General features: G+C 46.4%; 1 protein-coding gene across 2 annotated transcripts in view; it reads right to left on the bottom strand.

Annotated features, from left to right (window-relative positions):
* The window catches only part of arap3 (ArfGAP with RhoGAP domain, ankyrin repeat and PH domain 3), a 38,395-nt gene that overhangs the window by 5,390 nt on the left and 15,966 nt on the right, over positions 1-17,039 (bottom strand). The window contains exons 1-27 of one of the 2 annotated variants that reach the window (XM_027280476.1): positions 13,076-13,213; positions 12,765-12,924; positions 11,411-12,349; positions 10,873-10,913; positions 10,633-10,712; positions 10,498-10,559; positions 9,768-10,007; positions 9,015-9,084; positions 8,768-8,888; positions 8,484-8,668; positions 8,069-8,175; positions 6,503-6,702; positions 6,050-6,135; positions 5,777-5,959; positions 5,486-5,624; positions 5,310-5,414; positions 5,054-5,210; positions 4,857-4,959; positions 4,523-4,721; positions 4,375-4,438; positions 4,122-4,285; positions 2,054-2,266; positions 1,760-1,865; positions 1,214-1,361; positions 1,061-1,129; positions 474-548; positions 274-391 (exon numbers count right to left, since the gene is read on the bottom strand). In XM_027280476.1, the coding sequence (XP_027136277.1) occupies positions 274-391; positions 474-548; positions 1,061-1,129; positions 1,214-1,361; positions 1,760-1,865; positions 2,054-2,266; positions 4,122-4,285; positions 4,375-4,438; positions 4,523-4,721; positions 4,857-4,959; positions 5,054-5,210; positions 5,310-5,414; positions 5,486-5,624; positions 5,777-5,959; positions 6,050-6,135; positions 6,503-6,702; positions 8,069-8,175; positions 8,484-8,668; positions 8,768-8,888; positions 9,015-9,084; positions 9,768-10,007; positions 10,498-10,559; positions 10,633-10,712; positions 10,873-10,913; positions 11,411-12,349; positions 12,765-12,838 (4,048 nt within the window). In that variant the 5' untranslated portion in view covers positions 12,839-12,924; positions 13,076-13,213. Of the gene's footprint in view, positions 1-273; positions 392-473; positions 549-1,060; positions 1,130-1,213; positions 1,362-1,759; positions 1,866-2,053; positions 2,267-4,121; positions 4,286-4,374; positions 4,439-4,522; positions 4,722-4,856; positions 4,960-5,053; positions 5,211-5,309; positions 5,415-5,485; positions 5,625-5,776; positions 5,960-6,049; positions 6,136-6,502; positions 6,703-8,068; positions 8,176-8,483; positions 8,669-8,767; positions 8,889-9,014; positions 9,085-9,767; positions 10,008-10,497; positions 10,560-10,632; positions 10,713-10,872; positions 10,914-11,410; positions 12,350-12,764; positions 12,925-13,075; positions 13,214-17,039 lie in introns of those variants that run through there. The other variant, XM_027280468.1, reaches the window with a different exon arrangement.

Below are 17,039 nucleotides of genomic sequence, written 5' to 3'. Positions count from 1 at the left end.
AGATACAGACAGATACATACAGACAGGTACAGACAGATACAGACAGGTACAGACAGACAGGTACAGACAGATACAGACAGGTACATACAGACAGGTACAGACAGATACAGACAGGTACATACAGACAAGTACAGACAGATACAGACAGACAGATACACACAGACAGGTACATACAGACAGGTACAGACAGGTACAGACAGACAGATACACACAGACAGGTACATACAGACAGGTACAGACAGGTACAGACAGACAGGTGTTCAGGTGTCTCACCTAGCTGTCCGTCCTCAATGGCCTCAAACGTCATCCACACATCTTTGTCTCCGGCCGGGACGTTCCTCATGAACAGAACCTGATTGGTCAGCTCCTCGGCACACATGGTAGGTGACACCTGCAGGGGGTGAAAGGTCACTTCCTGTTTATCCCAACATGCACTGGGTGGAGATGGATATGATTGGATGTAAGGTGCTTACTTTGAGGGTGATGCAGCAGTCCGGTATCTTCATCTCCAGATAGACTTCAATGATCAGATCACCGGCCTGAGAGAGCTGCAAACACCAACACATCACTGATCATCACCAACAAATCCCTGATCATCACCAACACATCACTGATCATCACCAACACATCACTGATCAACACCAACACATCAATGATCATCACCAACACATCACTGATCATCACCAACACATCAATGATCAACACCAACACATCACTGATCAACACCAACACATCACTGATCAACACCAACACATCACTGATCAACACCAACACATCAATGATCAACACCAACACATCACTGATCATCACCAACACATCAATGTTCAACACCAACACATCACTGATCATCACCAACACATCAATGATCATCACCAACACATCACTGATCATCACCAACACATCACTGATCAACACCAACACATCACTGATCAACACCAACACATCAATGATCAACACCAACACATCAATGATCAACACCAACACTGATCAGTGATGATCAATGATCACCGATCAGTGATATAATCATGATATAATCATGTGTCTATCTGTGCTGATGTACCTGAGTGTCCTTCCAGGTCGTGATGAGGCTGATTTCCAGCTCGATCTGAGTCTGATGGTCCTCGTCGATCTGAAACCGGATCAGAACTTTGCTGAGTTTGTTCAGTTGTTAGTTGTTGTGAAGGAGAAAGACTGGACTGAGACTGGTACTCACATCGAAGACATACAGGTAGTTGTCAATCAGGTCCTCGACGATCTTCACCTCGTGCTCTCCTTTCCCGTCAGTCTGGAACAGACTGGGAGCAAACAGCAGCGACAGGTTCTTGGTGCACATCTGGTTCAGACCAGCACACTTCTGGACCCTGAGAGACGAATCCAACAAGAACTGTTACTATAACTGCTGATACAAGAGCCAGCAGATCTCTTTCAGTTTTCAGTCTGTTTCTGTGTTCATGTCTCCAAACTGTATTCTGTAGCACCATATAAAAGCCACTAGATGGCAGTTGCTCACTGCACAATGTTACCTGAAGCTTCCACCACACAGTCCTGTTTCACAATAAAGCCTTTACACTGAAACACTAGAGGGCTTTAATTTGGAACAGATAGAGGAAGTTTGTATTGACAGAATAATGCAGAAACTTTAACTACAAATGTAGTTTGTATAACAGCTGATTATGTTTAAAGTGTTTAAAGGAACAGTCTGTTATTTCAGTTATTTCGTGCCGCAAATGAAGTGAAAGGTCTGTCAGCCTAAGCTCACCTGTAGAGGTGACTGATGAGAGCAGCCAGCGTGGTCCTGTTGACCCGAGGGAGACTCCGGATGATCTCTTTGTAGCGGTCCAACCTCTGACTCCTCTGAGGGGTTTCTGAGGATGAAGACAGGACGGACATTAACTTTAAAAACATATCGAGCATCGACCTGATGAGGGCTGCTACAGTCATCTATGTCCGGTTACTGATTACTATACAAAAGCACAACTTTACAATTTTATTAAGTGATTTTGGTGACCTGACAGTCAGAACCTGGACCTGGGCTAAAGTGAAGTGGACTCACTGGCTGCCTCCTGCCACAGCGGGTGGAGGTCGGCCATGAAGATGGGGTCGTCCACCTCTCTGAAGAACCTCTTCAGGACGTCTGTCACATCCTCGATGAAGTGGTCTCCGATCCTCAGCTTGACATTTCGAGCGTCTTTGCGAAACTCTTCCATCAGGAGCTTGATCCTGGATTTGGCCCCGTTCTTCCTGTAGATCCCCTCGTGGCCCAGACCTACAGAGCATGCTCAGAACGTCACTCAGGTTCACAGATATGTGATGTCAGCGAGCCTTCTGGACACCTTCATGGTAAAAATGTACACGTCCAAACAAACTGCTATGATGCATACTGATGGCGCCAAGATGCTCCACAGAGAGACACAAGAAGTCTTTTCCACCTGTGAGCATCAGTCTCTACAACTCCTCCCTCAAAATAGCAGACCCTCCAAGTCAAGTCCAGTAGCCATCGAACTGGCTTGTGCAATAGATAAGTGCAATTTACTGCACTTTAACAATCAGTGTATTCTCTGTACAGTCTCTCAAACACTAAATTCTTTTATAAGGAATTAGATTTACATATTGTATAGTTCACTGTTACTTGGCTGTTATTTTACTGTTACTGGTTTTATTTAACTGTTATTTATACATGTGTATATAGTGTCAAATTGTATATCTTATAAGGTGTGATGATCTGAAATAAATTTTGATGATTTTACAGCAGTTTGTCTGGACGTGTGTTTTTACATGAAGCTGAGCAGAGGGAGCAGAATGATCAACACAGTTTGAAGATGTGACAGAGGAAAGACACAAAAAGTTACTGAAGAGAAAAGTTCATGTCACAAACTGAAACACACAAAATGTTCATCAAAAGAAAAATGAGAAAAATGAACAAAAACGCCCAAGCAGGTGATGAAGGAGGTGATGAAGGAGGTGATAAAGGAGGTGATGAAGGAGGTGATGAAGGAGGTGATGAAGGGGGTGATAAAGGAGGTGATAAAGGAGGTCATGAAGGAGGTGATGAAGGAGGTGATGATGAAGGAGGTGATAAAGGAGGTGATGATGAAGGAGGTGATAAAGGAGGTGATGAAGGAGGTGATGAAGGGGGTGATAAAGGAGGTCATGAAGGAGGTGATGAAGGAGGTGATGAAGGAGGTGATGATGAAGGAGGTGATGAAGGAGGTGATAAAGGAGGTGATGAAGGAGGTGATAAAGGAGGTGATAAAGGAGGTGATGAAGGAGGTGATAAAGGAGGTGATGAAGGAGGTGATGAAGGAGGTCATGAAGGAGGTGATGAAGGAGGTGATAAAGGAGGTGATGAAGGAGGTGATGAAGGAGGTCATGAAGGAGGTGATGAAGGAGGTGATGAAGGAGGTGATGAAGGAGGTGATGAAGGAGGTGATGAAGGAGGTGATGAAGGAGGTGATGAAGGAGGTGATGAAGGAGGTGATGAAGGAGGTGATGAAGGAGGTGATGAAGGAGGTGATGAAGGAGGTGATGAAGGAGGTGATGAAGGAGGTGATGAAGGAGGTGATGAAGGAGGTGATGAAGGAGGTGATGATGAAGGAGGTGATGAAGGAGGTGATGAAGGAGGTGATGAAGGAGGTGATGAAGGAGGTCATGAAGGAGGTGATGAAGGAGGTCATGAAGGAGGTGATGATGAAGGAGGTGATAAAGGAGGTGATGAAGGAGGTGATGAAGGAGGTGATAAAGGAGGTGTTGAAGGAGGTGATAAAGGAGGTGATGAAGGGGGTGATAAAGGAGGTGATGAAGGGGGTGATGAAGGAGGTGATGAAGGAGGTGATGAAGGAGGTGATGATGAAGGAGGTGATGAAGGGGGTGATGAAGGAGGTGATGAAGGAGGTCATGAAGGAGGTGATAAAGGAGGTGATGAAGGAGGTGATGAAGGAGGTGATGAAGGAGGTGATGAAGGAGGTGATGATGAAGGAGGTGATGAAGGAGGTGATGAAGGGGGTGATGAAGGGGGTGATAAAGGAGGTGATGAAGGAGGTGATGAAGGAGGTGATGATGAAGGAGGTGATGAAGGAGGTGATGAAGGAGGTGATGAAGGGTTAAAGCTCCGTCCTTCTCACCGTACTGCGTGATGAAGGCGATGCAGCTATCCACGATGATGGGGATGTCGTTGCGGCTCATCTGCTGCTCTCTCAGAGTGTTTCCTTTCCCGCCGGCCGCTCGCTGGATGTCCGAGTACCACAGGGAGAAGTCCGTGCGTCCGATCCCCTGAAGGTGCAGCGTCCTGACGGAGAGAGGGCACCACATGATGACGGACATACAACCAAGACCAGGTTGGACTGGAGTCCAGCAGAGACAATCAGAAACGCTCACCTTCCTTTCTCCACCAAAACCAGGATGTCTTTCTTCTCGTGGTTCTCGGTCTCTGAGGCTATACCTTCAACACAAAAAGAGAGACGGGTTTATCAGAACCAGATAGAATCAAACCTGTTTGTAGACCAGGATCAGAACCAGAACTGACTGAGCTCCTGGAGACGGTTCAGGTTGATGATGTCCTCCGCTGCTCCGTCGTTTCGGGGACAGATGAAGAGGTTGGACTTCTGCAAAACAAAATAAGCCTCCTTCCACTGCTGAGGGTCCAACATGGCTCGGTACCGCAGCAGGCCGACGCGCTCAAACTCCCGGGTCAGCAGGCAGTGGCAGCTGAGGGGGGTCACAGCCTGTTGGTGATGGACAGGAAGTAAAGAAGACAAGGTTCAGAAGATACCAAAGAGTACAAACGATTCATTAACCTGAAGACCCGGATTCCAAAGTCACTGACGTCACTTTGGACCCAGTTCCGGGGTGTTTCCAACCTTCCCGATCGACTTGGTCCAGCTGTGCAGAGTATCCGCCGTCTCCAAACCAAACTGATAAAGTTTCTCTGAAGTCAAATACAGCTCGAAGGTGTAACGAAACCTGAGAACAGAACCAACATCAGAACCAGCATCAGAACCGAGATCAGAACTCCACCTCATGATGTCACTTATGATGTAACACACGGCATGCTCGCCTGTCGATGAAGCCGTTGTTGTTGTTAGATGTGTCAGGTCGACTGACGCCCAAACACACAATGTCTTTAACGCTGATCTGCATGCAGGGCTCAGCGGACCGGTCCGACTCGTAGAACAGCAGAGACTGATCCACCGAACACCAAAACTTCTGGAAGTCTGACAAAAACAGAACCAGAACACTGTGAGTCACTATGATTTCACGGGCTTCTGATGTTCTGATTCATCTGGTTCAGGGTCGTTAGATCCAGAACTCACCGTCTCGGGTCTTCCTGGACAGAGTTCCTCTGTGGACCGAGCTGGACTTGTAGAGATACCCAGAGTGAAGGACGGGCTGCATGATCTCATCGTACACACTTGGGTCTGAACAAGGAGACAGACTGTCAGTACAGTAGATGTCAGTAGATGTCAGCAGGTGTCAGTAGATCACAGACCTGACATGCTGCAGTGGTCCAGCTGATGATGTTGTTGGTCGCCGTTGGCGTCATTGGTGAGGCGAGCTGACTCCGCCTCCGAGAAAATCTGAGTGACAGTTTTTAGAAGAGTCTGCTCAGAGACAGCCGAGCACAGGACCTGAGGGTGAGAGACAGAGTGAATCAGAGAGAGAGAGAGACGTTCATCAGTGTTTTATGTTTTATTGATCGTCTCAGTCCAGTCTGAGTCCGGTCTGGGTCCAGTCTGAGTCCAGTCTTGGTCTGGTCTTGATCAGGACTCATTCAGTAGACCTTGAGCAGCTCCTCCTGGTTGCTGAAGTCGGGGTGGGTCAGGCGGTACCGGCCCTCTCTGTACTTCTGGGTGATGAATTCTCTCCTCTGTTCAGGTGAGGCGTCACAGTCCAGCTCGTCGGACGGAGGAAGCCAGGCCCCCCAGAACTCGTTGGCCCGGTCATTCCCGAGCATAATAAACAGCTGAAGGAGACAAACAGACAGACAAGGTTCAGGACTACAGACAGGTCCAGATCCACTTCAGAACAGGTCACAGACTGGTTCTGGCTTTACCTGGACGATCTCATTGCTCCACACGCTGGTGTCCAGCTTCAGACTCTGGACCTTCGAGACCATCGTCCCCAGACCTCTGTGCTGACCTGCACACACACACAGTGAAACCCCTCAGTCCACCTCATGACATCAGCGATGACATCAGCACAACTGTCCAATGAATGAGTTTCACCTGGCTGCAGGTGACTTCATGTTTAAACATTCAGAGTTCAGTCTGAGGCGAAACTAAAACATCCATACAGACGACAAAAACAACAGAATGCAGCAGAACCAGCACAGGAACAGTTTCACCTGCAGCCATTCGTGTTTGTACAGGTGTTCACAAGTGCTCACAGGTACGAAATAAACACAGGAAGTTGTGCAAAGTGCAAAGTTGTTGGGTAACACACTGGAAAGGACATTATGACAGAGCTGATAATGAAGACAGGTGAACAGACAGACAGGTAAACAGACCTGCACAGTTCTTGCAGATGACCACACACAGGTTGATGGAGGCCCAGTCTGGATTCAGGGCCTTGCAGTCGGCACACATCCTGTTGGACCGGTTGGACCAGATCTTCTCGGCCACCTCGTAGTCTGACAGAGTCTCCGCGATGGACTCCTGCAGCGCTTCCATCCAGTCCCGCTTCTCTCTGTCCGACTCTGCTGTGAAGCTGAGGAAGCGGAGCAAGGTCATTACCCTGAACCTGAGTCATTACCCTGAACCCAGAGTCATTACAGTGAACCCAGAGTCATTACCCTGAACCCAGAGTCATTACAGTGAACCCAGAGTCATTACAGTGAACCCAGAGTCATTACAGTGAACCCAGAGTCATTACTGTGAACCCAGAGTCATTACAGTGAACCCAGAGTCATTACAGTGAACCCAGAGTCATTACAGTGAACCCAGAGTCATTACAGTGAACCCAGAGTCATTACACTGAACCCAGAGTCATTACAGTGAACCCAGAGTCATTACAGTGAACCCAGAGTCATTACAGTGAACCCAGAGTCATTACAGTGAACCCAGAGTCATTACAGTGAACCCAGAGTCATTACAGTGAACCCAGAGTCATTACACTGAACCCAGAGTCATTACAGTGAACCCAGAGTCATTACAGTGAACCCAGAGTCATTACAGTGAACCCAGAGTCATTACAGTGAACCCAGAGTCATTACAGTGAACCCAGAGTCATTACAGTGAACCCAGAGTCATTACAGTGAACCCAGAGTCATTACAGTGAACCCAGAGTCATTACTCTGAACCCAGAGTCATTACAGTGAACCCAGAGTCATTACAGTGAACCCAGAGTCATTACAGTGAACCCAGAGTCATTACAGTGAACCCAGAGTCATTACAGTGAACCCAGAGTCATTACAGTGAACCCAGAGTCATTACCCTGAACACAGAGTCATTACAGTGAACCCAGAGTCATTACAGTGAACCCAGAGTCATTACAGTGAACCCAGAGTCATTACAGTGAACCCAGAGTCATTACTCTGAACCCAGAGTCATTACAGTGAACCCAGAGTCATTACAGTGAACCCAGAGTCATTACTCTGAACCCAGAGTCATTACAGTGAACCCAGAGTCATTACAGTGAACCCAGAGTCATTACTCTGAACCTGAGTCATTACTCTGAACCCAGAGTCATTACCCTGAACCCAGAGTCACTACTCTGAACCCAGAGTCATTACAGTGAACCCAGAGTCATTACTCTGAACCTGAGTCATTACTCTGAACCTGAGTCATTACAGTGAACCCAGAGTCATTACTCTGAACCCAGAGTCATTACAGTGAACCCAGAGTCATTACAGTGAACCCAGAGTCATTACCCTGAACCTGAGTCATTACAGTGAACCCAGAGTCATTACTCTGAACCCTGAGTCATTACAGTGAACCCAGAGTCGTTACTCTGAACCTGAGTCATTACCCCGAACCTGAGTCATTACCCTGAACCTGAGTCATTACCCTGAACCTGAGTCATTACAGTGAACCTGACATAGGTTTGCTGCGATGGACATTTTGTGTCGAGGTACCTGAAGGTTTTGTATGGCGTGATGAGGTCGAAGCTCTTGTGTTTTCCATCTCTGATCGTTGCTCCTCGAGCATCAATCAGTGTGATCCCGATTCCATTACGAAAACACTGCAGAGACAAGAAGACATGAAGATATGAGGACACAAAGACATGAGGACATGAGGACATGAAGATATGAGGACAAGAGGACATGAGGACATGAGGACACGAAGACATGAGGACAAGAGGACATGAAGATATGAGGACATGAGGACATGAGGACAAGAGGACATGAAGACATGAGGACAAGAGGACATCAGGACACGAAGACATGAGGACAAGAGGACATGAAGATATGAGGACATGAGGACGCGAAGACATGAGGACAAGAGGACATGAAGATATGAGGACATGAGGACAAGAGGACATGAGGACACCTGTTCACTCTTGTAGATCCAGATCTGCTCTGTGTTGATGGCGGCGTACACTTTGTTCTTGGTTCCTTTTAGTTCCAGTGCTCCGTGTTTCTGACAGTGTGACCCGGGTCCAAACCGGCGCTGACCGAACACCAGCTGATCTCTGACATGTTCCTGCAGCGTGGAGACCCACCGCCGCCGCAGCACTGAGACAGGAAACGCATCATCATCATCATCATCATCATCTTCATCACAGACGTGCTTCAGACCTGGTTTTGGGTTCTGTTCTGTGGGGTTCTGTTTACCTTCATTGTCGGTCCTGAACACAAAGATCCGCTGACTCGTCACAATTTCAAACTTGTTGTCTTTGGCTGGGCGGGCCATCTGGATGGCAGCCAACGGGATGACTCCTTTAGGATAGACGTCCTGAGACAGAGCAGGTGACAACAAGTGATCAGAACCTGTCTGAAGGTCCATTCATCATTTAAATCTCAATAAACTTAAATTAAAGCATAAATTAAATATAAAACATCAATAAAAAGTTCTGCAAACCTTCTCACTGCCGAAGTACATCAAGTTCTTTCCATCAAACTTCACATAACGCTTTTGAAATACATAGTTCCTGAAACATGAAACACATCAGGTCAGACAAAGAGACAGAGAGACAAAAAGACAGAGAGACAAGAGACAAAAAGACAAAGAGACAGAGAGACAAAAAGACAAAGAGACAATGAGACAAATAGACAAAAAGACAGAGACAAAGAGACAGTGAGAAAGACAAATAGACAATGAGACAGAGAGACAAGAGACAGAAAGACAAAGAGACAGAGAGACAGTGAGAAAGACAGTTTTAAAGAGACGTGAAGAAGAAAGAAAAGACAAACACACCGAGTGGATGAAGAAGAAAAGGAGGAGGAGAAGAAGATGACGAGGCACAGGCAGCTTCTTAAGAGGGAGGAGACACAAGGAGGAGCAGAGAGGAGGAGACGCAGAATAGCTGATGACCTTTGACCTCTGATAACACACACACATAAACAATGACATCAGAACAGGAAGCTGTATGTGAATTTAACTTCCTGTTTCCACTGCTGTGATTGGCCAGCTGAGAACCTAGAATCTACTTAAGAACCTAAGGAATATGTTAAAGGACACTGAACACTGTGACAACTCTGTACCACCTCCTTAAAAACCTCTGGGGCTTGTTCAAAGACACCTAGTACCTCTTAAAGGACCTTTGGTCTGGTGTTCTTTCAGTTTCCAGACCTGGGTCTCACTGGTCTAATAAGCTGTTTAAATCAAACGCACCCCTGTGGAGATAGCTTGTCCAGCCATCCACTGATGATGGGTGGGGCTCTCTCGGTCAGGGAGGTGTAGCTGGCGTAGGGCGAGATGGTCAAGTCCTCATCGGCCTCTAAGGGGAAGGTGTGGGGGGGCAGGGAGAGGTAGCGGATGGGGGGTGGAGGTTCTCCGACGGTGCTGTAACCCTGAGAGTCTCCGGAGTGAAGAGCCTGAGACAAACGCTTCGTCCAGGTGAACTTCGGACACCTGAAGGTACAACAACACCTTTATTTAGACAGCTGGTAGAGCTTCAATCTATGACATCACATCCTATTTTATTTTGAAATCTGTGCACACATCTTCATCTTTTTGTAATCAGCAGAAACAAATGGTCCCTAGCCTTTGTGGTTGTTAGTGTTTTTAGTTTCTTGTCAATAAAATTCTTGACTTTCAACACAGGATTTGTGAGCTGTTCTGAAAGTCTGTATCTTTAAAGCTGTTTCTACAATCAAGAACAAAAGTTTTCACTTCATTTTGTTTGTATTCAACAACAACAAAGAGAAAAAGACAAACGATCTGATTCTGCTAATTAATAAATAGACTGCAGTTTATCAAGTCCACAAAAGTCAATCAATATGCAGATGATGTTGTTTTTTATATATGTCTTATATACAGACTAGTAGTTCATTTTCTGTTTTAGTTCTGTCACAACACTCCTAAAAGTCGTGTGAACCATTCATTGTTTCTGGTATCTTACCCATGATCCTCGGCATGTTTCTCTTCCATCCTCCTCATGTCCTCCAGTCGGCTTCGTTCACTCTGCAGGACAAAAAACATGTCAGCTGACATCTATTTCAAAATAACTTTGTGATGAATGAGGTCAGTATCTCACCTCAAACGGGAGATTTCTTCTGGTCTGGAAAACAGTTTCACAGTATGGACTGATCTCCTCCTCGGGGTCGTCTGTTGAAGCTGGTCGGCAGAAAACAAACAGAGTTATCATGAATAAACCACATGAACACAACTTAAACCTTCAGTCTGTCCAAACCAACCAAACTGAATGAACAGGATCCAGATCTGGATGACTGTCCTCCCTCATGTCTTACTGAAATTTTGTCTCATCTGAACTCACCTTGGGCTGATCCTGAAGAGTTGTTACTTAAAGTGCTGCCACTGAAAACAGACAGACAGCCAGACAAATAATCAACAATTAATCTAAAGAAAACCTCCAGAGTCACTAAAGAAGACAGAACCATGCCAGTCTTTGCTTTCAGTCCTTAGTTAGGTCCACTGGATTCTTTACCTCTGCTACCCTGAGAACCTCCTACGGTCCTTAATAAATGATAGAGCTGCGGTCAAACTTTTTTCTTTTGCAGGTTTTGTATCGAGGCAAAAGTCTAATAGAATGAGCAGCAAGCTCTGGGTACACTCATTAACATTTACTACCCTCATTTTAATGATAACAATGCTCGTACTAAGATCATGTTTATGGATGGATGTATGGATGTAGAAATATATAACAGACACATGAATAGGTAGGAGGTGAATCGGGTGTCTTTGGGCGGCCTCTGTCAGTCAGTCAGTCTTCAGGTTGGTCAGTCTCGGCACATCTAAAAGACAAAGTAAATTAACCTCCTTGTTTGGACCCTGGTCCATCGGAGGAGGCCTACCTGTTCCTCTCGGGGTTCCTCTCAGGTGTTTGTCTGGGTGGAGTTGGAGGAGCTGACTGCTGGGTGCAATAACTCCTCCCTCCACTGGGGGCAGTAGAGCCAGGTAAGGTGCCCCAGTAGATCTCATTAGACACCATCTCCATCCCACCACCTCGGGGTGAACCAGATGACGAGGATCCAGAGAGTCGGCTGTTGTCAAGACAACCAGAATAGGAAGTCACAGGAAGTGTCTGCTCTGTTTGCACAGGTGAAGAGGACGATGTAGAGGGCGGGGACCCCTGGAAGATGGTGGTGGAAACCCTGTGGTTCAGCCTTGGGGGAACAGGAGGTAACACCCCTCCAGCGTCAGACAGAGACAAACTACGACTGGGCCTCCTCCTCTCCACCTGGCTCGCTCTTCGGCTGGGCGTGGCCGACTTGTTGTTGAGGTCGGCGTTTATCCTGTCATCAGGTGTGGGCGTGTCCCCTAAGGTCAAACCCTCTAAGACAGTGAAACAGATGGACTCCTGGGAAAGCCTCCTGGGTGGGGGCGGTGCAGGGTCCGGTGTTGGGCAGAAGTGGATGGGTGCTGTCCTGCGGCGGTTGAAAACAGTTCTGGGTTTGGGGACCGGCTTCACCACAGGTCTGCCGCTGTCAGAGTTGGTCAGCATGGCGGCGAGGTTTGGAGCCGAGCTGTTCCTGTACGCCTCAAAGTTAACCGAGGGTCCGAGCGGTGACGAGCGAACCCACTCTGATGAAACAGACTGACAGCGGTCACGCGGGAGATCTGCCTTCTGATTGGCTCTCTGAGCCTCGAGCCTCTGAATGTGACTGACCAATCGTAGGATCCTTTTCCTGTGTCCAGTGGCGGTTATACCGAGGCTGACCAAGGCGTCATGGTCCAGGTGTGTGAAGTCTCTAGCCAATAGGAGACCGCCTCGACGGAAGGTGTCCAGATACCTGCGGAGGACATTGAACAGTGATGATGATGCCATCAGCCAGGTGTTGAATAACTGAGGAGGTCTGTGGAGGTCTGCAGAGGTCTGAGAAGGTCTGAGGGGGTCTGCAGAGGTCTGAGGAGGTTTGAGGGAGTCTGCAGAGGTCTGAGGAGGTCTGTGGAGGTCTGCAGAGGTCTGTGGAGGTCTGCAGAGGTCTGCAGAGGTCTGAGGAGGGCCTGCGGAGGTCTGAGGAGGTCTGAGGGGGTCTGCAGAGGTCTGAGGAGGTCTGAGGAGGGTCTGCAGAGGTCTGAGGAGGTCTGTGGAGGTCTGAGGAGGTCTGAGGGGGACTGCAGAGGTCTGAGGGGGACTGCAGAGGTCTGAGGAGGTCTGAGGGGGTAGTGGGTAGCATGTTAGCATGTAGCATGGAGGACTCTGACCTCTCCAGGTGGATCGCGACTAGAAGCGTCTCAACCGACGTGCTTCCATCCAGCAAGGCCATGACGACCAACATGGAGTCTGGACCGGACTTTGTCTCCACATTCAGGAACAAGCAAGGCCATCACGGACCTACAACAGGGACCGGCACCATCCGTCCATCTGAGGAGACAAGAACCACAAACAGGACTCAGGATCGGATCAGCACCAGGATCAGGGTTAGAATCTGTTCAGACAAACGACAGCTCAGTGGCTCATGGGTAATGTATTTTTGATGAGCTGTTCAGTGTGGTTAAATGACCCTGCAGGTTACCATGGTAACGGCACTGAGGATGATGATGATGATGCTTCAGGCCGTGTGAGCTGCCGACTGTTTTTATGGCTCTCAGATGACATCACTGTGACCTCTGACCCCCACGGGTCACGACCCCCCCTTCAGCCGACTAAAACCACAGAAGAAGAACAAAACCTGATGTCATCAGGCGCGAACAGCGGATTGTTTGTGAGCATCTGCAGCAGCAGAATGACCTTTGACCTCTGGACAACATGAAGCGATCAGCTGACCCAGAATCAGAGCGTGAGGCCCGGCTCGCCAGTATTTTTAGAAACTGCTGAACAAACATGTGAAACATCGACAACATCGTCAACAGATTCAACTTTAAAATAAAGTTTGAACTGGTCATCACAGGAAGTGACCCACCCTGTTTCTGAGCCCTCTGATTGGCTCCAGAATAACATGGACGCGTTGTTTGTTTCAGCCCTGACACATGCTAACACACACAGAGTAACACACACACACAGTAACACACACACACAGTAACACACACACACAGTAACACACACATGCTAACACACACACAGAGTAACACACACACACAGTAACACGCACATGCTAACACACACACACAGTAACACACACACACAGTAACACACACACACAGTAACACACACATGCTAACACACACACAGGATACAGGGAGTGCCTGCAGCGAGCCGTGTTGAAGCTGAAGGGTGGAGGTCGACCTTGAGCTGCAGTGAATCTGTTTCCTGAAAAAGGCTGGAATGTGTTAGTTTGACACCCACTGTGATTAATGTGTGTGTGTGTGTGTGTGTGTGTGTGTGTGTGTGTGTGTTGTGGTTGTTGAAGTTGTTAACGTTCAGCGGCTAATGACCATCTGAAGAAGAAAGTAACAAAGATCAAATTGTTGACTTACTGACCAGGAACCAGTGGAGCAACGTCAACTGTACGACCAAAAACCAGTGGAGCAATGTCAACTGTACGACCAGAAACCAGTGGAGCAACGTCAACTGTAGGATTAGAAACCAGTGGAGCAACGTCAACTGTACGACCAGAAACCAGTGGAACAACGTCAACTGTACGACCAGAAACCAGTGGAATAACGTCAACTGTACGACCAGAAACCAGTGGAACAACGTCAACTGTACGACCAGAAACCAGTGGAACAACGTCAACTGTAGGATTAGAAACCAGTGGAGCAACGTCAACTGTAGGATTAGAAACCAGCGGAGCAACGTCAACTGTAGGATTAGATACCAGCGGAGCAACGTCAACTGTAGGATTAGAAACCAGTGGAGCAACGTCAAATGTACGACCAGAAACCAGTGGAGCAAGCAACGTCAACTGTAGGATTAGAAACCAGTGGAGCAACGTCAAATGTACGACCAGAAACCAGTGGAGCAAGCAACGTCAACTGTACGACCAGAAACCAGTGGAGCAACAGTCTGACAAGGTGGGTCTGCGACCAGCGGCGAAAATGGCTGCAGGACTGTGCTGGGCCTCCTGTTATAAACAGGTTACAAACACTGTGACGGCGCCTCACTGATGACAAACATGAACTGAGCTTAAACAACGAGTTTGTTGTCAGCTGTTAAAGAAACAGAAGAAACCAAAGTGACAGAGTGTGAGATAAAAATAACTACTGACACACACACACACACACACACACACACACAGAGGTCAGCAGCGTCCAGCAGAAGACAAAGGAGGAGGAGGAAGTGAGTCACTGCAGCTTCCTCCTGTCGACCTTTTTCCTCCTCCAAACTGCAGCTGCTTCACATGAAACCAGCTTCTGTTCTCAGACCATCGGGATCGACCTCACGGGGTTTATGTAACGCACACATCAACACACCTGGAACACTCAAACACACAATCACAGGAATCCTCTAAAGTTTCCTGAATTGCTGCCAACTCTAGCTGCTGTTAGCTCAGTCTGTTAGCTGGGCTGTGAGCTCAGAGCACCGTGGGAATGTCTGTGTTTGTGGGATTTACACAACAACGTGACGTCATGTTGGTTCAAATCAGATTTCTGAGGAGGAAGTCAGCTGCAGGATGACAAACACTGACCAGGTTCAGTCTGTCATTAGTCAGACGACGATGACGAGTCATCAAATCACTGATGTCGTCTATCTGAAGTCTGTCTGCAGGTCTCAAAGATCTGAGAGCAGATGATGAACACTGTAAAACTGAAAGAGTGAAAACAGTCTGAGAGGAAAAGGAGGCGCAGAGGAGGCGCAGAGGAGGAGGAAGGTGAAACAGGAAGTGACTGAAGGCTGTAGATAAAGACGGCGTGGCCGGAAGATACAGACGCTTCCATCCCACTGAACACAGAAGAAGAAAGAGGCTAACAGTGCTAACACTGCACATCACTGTGTGACAGGCTAACAGCGCTTATACTGCTAACAGTGCTAACAATGCTAACATTGCTAACAATGCTAACACTGTTAACAGTGCTAACAATGCTAACATTGCTAACACTGCTAACAATACTAACACTGCTAACAGTGCTAACACTGCTAACACTGTTAACAATTCTAACAATGTTAACAATGCTAACAGTGCTAACAATGCTAACACTGCTAACAATGCTAACAATGTTAACAGTGCTAACAATGCTAACATTGCTAACACTGCTAACAATGCTAACACTGCTAACAGTGTTAACAGTGCTAACACTGCTAACACTGTTAACAATTCTAACAATGCTAACAATGCTAACAGTGCTAACCTGTTAACAATTCTAACAATGCTAACAATGCTAACAGTGCTAACAATGCTAACACTGCTAACAATGCTAACAATGCTAACATTGCTAACACTGCTAACAATGTTAACAATGCTAACAATGTTAACAGTGCTAACACTGCTAACAATGCTAACACTGCTAACAATGCTAACAATGGACCTGAACATTTTCTCAGCCTCTTATCTCCTGTTGTTGTAATCAGCTGTAGATCTACAGAACAAAACACAGGATACAGGAAACACACACACACACACACACACACACACACCACACACACACACACACACACACACACAGGCACACACACACAGGTACACACACACAGGCACGCACACACACACACACAGGCACACACACAGGTACACACACGCACACACACACACAGGTACACGCACACACACACACACACGGGCACGCACACACACACACACACACACACACACACACACACACACACACACACACACACACACACAAGCAGTCCAGGTCCAGGATCAGCTGACTTTAAATCTACATGATTCTACAGGAGCCCAGAACAGACGAACTAAACTCTGGATCCACACATGTTAAACAAGAATATAAGATAAACATGTATACATAAAGTACATATACATATACATATACATAAAGTACATATACATATACGTAAAGTACATATACATATACATATACATAAAGTACATATACATATACATAAAGTACATATACATATACATAAAGTACATATACATATATGTAAAGTACGTATACATATACATATACGTAAAGTACATATACATATACATAAAGTACATATACATATACGTAAAGTACGTATACATATACATATAGTACGTATACATATACATATACATAAAGTACGTATACATATACGTAAAGTACATATACATATACATAAAGTACATATACATATACGTAAAGTACATATACGTATACATAAAGTACATATACATATACGTAAAGTACATATACATATACATAAAGTACATATACATATACATAAAGTACGTATACATATACATATACGTAAAGTACATATACCTATACATATACATAAAGTACATATACATATACGTAAAGTACGTATACATATACATATACATAAAGTACGTATACATATACATAAAGTACATATACATATACGTAAAGTACATATACATATACATAAAGTACATATACATATACGTAAAGTACGGGGAGAGAGGAATGAGGAGAGGAGAGAAGATGAGAGGA

Source organism: Larimichthys crocea, chromosome I (assembly GCF_000972845.2).
Source record: "Larimichthys crocea isolate SSNF chromosome I, L_crocea_2.0, whole genome shotgun sequence".
In the NCBI taxonomy this organism is placed as follows: domain Eukaryota; kingdom Metazoa; phylum Chordata; class Actinopteri; family Sciaenidae; genus Larimichthys; species Larimichthys crocea.
The sequence above is the reverse complement of the archived record's forward strand: the minus strand, read 5'-3'. Positions and strand labels throughout refer to the sequence as shown.